The 4,581-nt window shown below is 36.3% G+C and overlaps 1 protein-coding gene across 3 annotated transcripts; it reads right to left on the reverse strand.

Moving 5' to 3' along the window:
* Window positions 1-349: 349 nt before the first annotated feature.
* LOC112764687 (heat stress transcription factor A-2) lies at window positions 350-2,356 on the reverse strand. Of its 3 annotated transcripts, none has more exons than XR_003183282.3 (3): window positions 1,833-2,356; window positions 867-1,742; window positions 350-765 (listed from the first exon to the last, which is right to left on the reverse strand). XR_003183282.3 is itself a non-coding variant. In XM_025810419.3 (3 exons), the coding sequence occupies exons 1-3, from the start codon at window positions 2,142-2,144 to the stop codon at window positions 553-555; spliced, it is 1,038 nt and encodes a 345-aa protein (XP_025666204.1). In that variant the 5' UTR covers window positions 2,145-2,356; the 3' UTR covers window positions 350-552. The 3 variants fall into 3 exon arrangements, 2 of the variants coding, with proteins under 2 accessions (XP_025666204.1, XP_025666203.1); XM_025810419.3 differs by having other exon boundaries at window positions 350-572; window positions 1,037-1,742; XM_025810418.3 differs by having other exon boundaries at window positions 1,037-1,742.
* Window positions 2,357-4,581: the final 2,225 nt, after the last annotated feature.

Below are 4,581 nucleotides of genomic sequence, written 5' to 3' on the forward strand. Positions count from 1 at the left end.
TTTGACTTTTTTATTTTTTTTATATCAACAAGGGAAATGAACTCTTGTTTTCGGTCAAGGGAAAGGAACTTGCATCAGCTTAAGCGACAAAAGCCAATGGGCTATGGTTTAACAAATTTTTGTTTTTTTGGTCAGACAAACTTTTGGTCTTTGTTATGCTCAACCCGAAGCCAGAGTATATATCACCTGAAAGAATCATGGGCCTTCTTTTATTTTAGGGTCTCTAGGAAAACAGATGGAAGAAATGCTCAACGTAATAAATGGTCTAACCTCACTCTTACATACTGTTTCAAGCTCTATGTTGGGCCCCAATACAATAGAAAAAAAACACATCACAAACAAGATTGGATTTACAGGATTGAAATCGGTCGTCTAATGACTAATGGCTTATTTATTACAGGATTGGATTTACATTACACCATGTCATAGGCAAAGAAATGTTAACTAATGTTGAACTGTACAATAATCAAGAATAATTGAGGATAATAATCCAGCAGACTAAATATTACTTTTCATTTTCGTCTCCCAATCTCCATCACAATTCACTTGAAATTATCTTCTTCTCACGTCGCCTGCAAAAAGCACAATCTAGTTACAGTCTCAAACACGGAAATTGAAATTGAATTTAAGAACAATTAGCTAGATGAACGAAATATTTGAGATATTCACAGACACTTAGCAAGTTTGAATTAATAGAAGGATACAGAACAAAGAGCACAATATTATGTGTTGGCCTCTTTCAACAACTACCAAGCCTTCCCCTTGCTGCACACAAAAACGACATCATGCATCTCTTCATCAATCAATCAATTAATGAATGAAACCATTATCAATAACTATCTACAGAAAAATAATTGAAGGCATACCACCACCACCAACATGTTAATTTTGCAATGGGAAACTAGTTGCATGCAGAGGCCAATCTAGACAACAAATAATACCACTACAAATAATTCTACAACCACTTATTTTTATGGATTAGAGGCAAGAAAACCCATATGATCCACAAGTTTCTGCAAGTCTTCAGACCAATCACCAGTGTTTGTTGCAGCCAAATCTTCAAGATTTTGGTGCGGGTAATCACCAATCACAACTTCATCCTCCGGATTCCCACCAACTAAATCCTCACTAAGCAAATCTTCCCATATATTCTCACTGGTAGCAGCAGCAGCAGTAGTAGTAGTCTCCTTCATTTCACTGCTTGATTCATTATCGCAAGCACTTGACAAAAGTGTCTCCAATTCCTCTTGCTCTTCTCCAACAGCAACAGGATCCAATTGCAGATTCTCCACACTTGCGGTAGCAGTTATTCTCCTCTTCCTGCTCATCTCAAAACCCTGTAATTCTCTGTTCTGAAGAGAAAGGTTATGAATGAAAGATTGGTTGTGGAGTGCTTTGGCCAGGAAAGTCATCATCTGAGTTTGTTTCTTCTCTGTGACTTGCAACCTTGACTCCATTGAACAAATCCGCTCCCTCGAGTTGTGCTGTTGCTGCCTCAGCTTCACGATCTCCGCCATTAACACCGTCCTATCCCTTCTCAGCCTCTCTATTTCACCTTCCAAACCAAACTCACCTAACTCAACACAACTTCCTCCTCCTCCTCCTTCTCCGTGCTGGATCATGTTCGTTGACGACTGCGTCACATTCCTCCTCCTCTTTATCGTCCTCAACAAATGCTTCTGCCCTGCCAAGAAACCCTCGTTCGCAAATTCCCATCGATCAGGATCCACTTTCCTAAACCCCTGCATCCATTAGAGTCAGACACACAAAACAAAAGAAAGAATCAAAGAATCGCTGAATCGAAGAGAATAGAAATGGCGAAAGGGACTTACGTAAGTGTTGAGTTGGCGAACGAAGCTGGAGAAGTTGTTGTGCTTGAAGTAACGAGGCAAGATTGTGGTGGAGAATCTGTGCGAGTCCCACACAACGAAGCTGTTGCGAGCTCTGCTCCAAGAAACAATGGAGTCGGTGGAAGGATCCTCCACCACTTCGAAGGTCTTCGTCAGAAACGGTGGTGGTCCCACATCGTGCAACCCTTCCATGGGTTGCGGTGACACGCTTGATGAAGAAGATGAACCACCTGGTCCGCTCCCACACAAAACCACAGTCTCCTCTTCCTCCTTCACTCTCATTCTTCCCGCCATTTAATTTACCTGCTTCTGTAACCGTTTCTTGATTTATTTAAAGGTTGTTAGTGGGATTCAGTTCAGTTAGTGAATTCGTTGGGGTTTCTAGTTTGGCAAATAAGCTACTTAAGGCGGTGGAGGAGGTAGGAAGATTCTAGAAAGGAAAGGGAACTAGGGAAGTTGGTAGTAGTGTTTAGTTTCTTCGGAAGATTGTAAGAACTTTCTGCCAGGTGTCACTCTCCAGTGAGCAACAGATATTTAGCCAAAAGTTCTGGAAAGTTCTCAAGTAATTCGCACCACCTGACCACCATCTACTCCAAAATTAAGAGTGACGCGTGTAGGCGCTTTTTTTTATATGAAAGTAAAAGTGGTAATATATCTTAATATTGTAATTTTTGGTATTTTTTAATAGTGTGAAAGATACATAAATTGTTCGATTTTTATATTTTAAATTTTTTAATTTTTTTAATAGAAATTTTTCGGTCTGATTTTTGTTCTTTCACAAATTTCTCCGTCTGATTTTTGTACTTTTCACAAATTAAACGATCTGATTTTTATTTATCTAATTAAACGATTTCACAACTGAGAATAACACTCTGTCAAATACAAAATCTGGACGCGTGTGACCAAAAATGAATGTGGGTTACTTACGTGCTTTTGTGCTGATTTTGACTAGTTAGCGTTTTCGCTTTCTTGAATTTGGTTTTGGAATTTGTGACTTGTCAAGAATTTAGTCCACACAAGAAGAAAAATATCTTGGGATGGCTTTAAACCTTTTTCGAGGTTCATGTACGACTCAAATATTTTAAGATACAGCATATATACGACTTTAACAAATCTAATCCGCTTCACAACATTTGTCCTTATAAAAGTGGAACACACGTCTCGCATAATTTGGTGTTCAAAAAGGCAAAACACATGCCCATGTCTGTCTCAGATTGCTGAACACTAGATCAATAGGAATTTTATTTTGTGCAAGTAATTATATATAGGGAAGAAAATTCACTTGTGGCTTGTGAATGACTTGGTCCAACTTCCAACCGAGTGATAGGGTACGTAGCTAGACCAACCACTAATTTGAGAAGGGCTTACTTTGTAGTAAATACCCATTCTTTTTTTTTTTAAGAAATAAGATAAAAGAGTTGGATTTCATTACACAAAAGTCCAAGTACAAGAAGCTAATAACTTGGCAAGACAGCAGTGCGCAAGAATCCAACAAATTAAGGTGGATGTTGCTTGGGGCTCTGCCGAAAAAGATCCTCGTGATCCTGATATGCTGTCTCATTTTCAAAAAAAAAAAAAAAAAAACACGTGTACTGATGTAATGATGTTTGACTTGTTAAAGGGATGTTTGGTTTTATGAATAATGGTTTAGAGGGTTAATAGTTAAATTAGTCTCTTAGAGATGAAATATTTTTAAAATTTGTTTTTAAAATATTTTTTTTAATTAAATTGGTCTTTTAAAGATTATAAATTAATAATATTTATCTTTTCATAATTCTATTAACAATTTTTGTTAATAATTGATGTGGTAGAATATTAACTAATAACATACATAATATTTAATATGTCAAATTGAACGTTGGCCAAATATGCTTACAAAAATATATCAATTTAGTCATTAGGTTATTGTTGGTCGAATATTTTTTGGACCGACTAAATCGATTAAATGATTGAATCAAGGATAGGAGAATCGATGACAAGGGTTTTGATTCATTCGAAGTTGTCGAAGGATGAAGTCAACAGATTGAAAGATCGATATCGAGGGCAAACTATGTGAAAGTGGCAGTTACTTAGGTTTGCATTTGACGGGAACAATTACCTTGTGATTGTTTAGAAATGACATTTGGCAGCGTAGAAATGGTCAAACTAACCTATAAATAGACAAGACTTGGAAGGAATAAGGGTTGGAATTCTTCTTCAAAAAACACTCTTGCATTCTCATATCTCCAGCAATTTTCTGAGTTTGCTTAGAGCTTCATTTTCTTTAGGGTTCCTTCTATGTTTTTACATTTCTTTTACCTTTTTCCTGCAAATTTACTTTCATTTTGCAAAGTTTTCTTTCTTTTACTCTTTTAATATTTCTGCATTGTATTTGAATTCAAATTCTTTTGATCATGTCGAAGGCGTTTTATTGCTTGTTTTAAATTTAAAGTCATTTACCTTGTTTTCTGTATTCTTTACATTCTAGAACCTTTTTAATTTTACTTTTCATTTTAAGTTCTTTCTTTCCTTGTTTGTCCAAAAACCGAAATCTTTGGTACACAATTGAAAACTAGTACTCATAAAGAGGAGTAGGTTTCGCTCCCAGATAGTAGATATCGAACCAACTACGATTTACTAAAAATTGGCATAACAAAATGCCACGCCCGATGGGACAGTTTTAAAAAAAATTGTGCCAAAAGATTTTTTTTGTTAATGATTTAGTTTATAAAACTTCGGAGTGGAAGGGTTA

This window comes from Arachis hypogaea, chromosome 17, assembly GCF_003086295.3.
Source record: "Arachis hypogaea cultivar Tifrunner chromosome 17, arahy.Tifrunner.gnm2.J5K5, whole genome shotgun sequence".
In the NCBI taxonomy this organism is placed as follows: Eukaryota; Viridiplantae; Streptophyta; class Magnoliopsida; order Fabales; family Fabaceae; genus Arachis; species Arachis hypogaea.

Bases quoted from the DNA above. Each gene is read 5' to 3' on its own strand.
- LOC112764687 (XM_025810418.3), bottom strand. From the start codon at position 2,144: ATGGCGGGAAGAATGAGAGTGAAGGAGGAAGAGGAGACTGTGGTTTTG. The intron at 1,743-1,832 runs GTAAGTCCCTTT...TAATGGATGCAG, and splicing joins TTCGCCAACTCAACACTTAC to GGGTTTAGGAAAGTGGATCC. The intron at 766-1,036 runs GTGATTGGTCTG...TTTTGTGTGCAG, and splicing joins TTTGGCTGCAACAAACACTG to CAAGGGGAAGGCTTGGTAGT.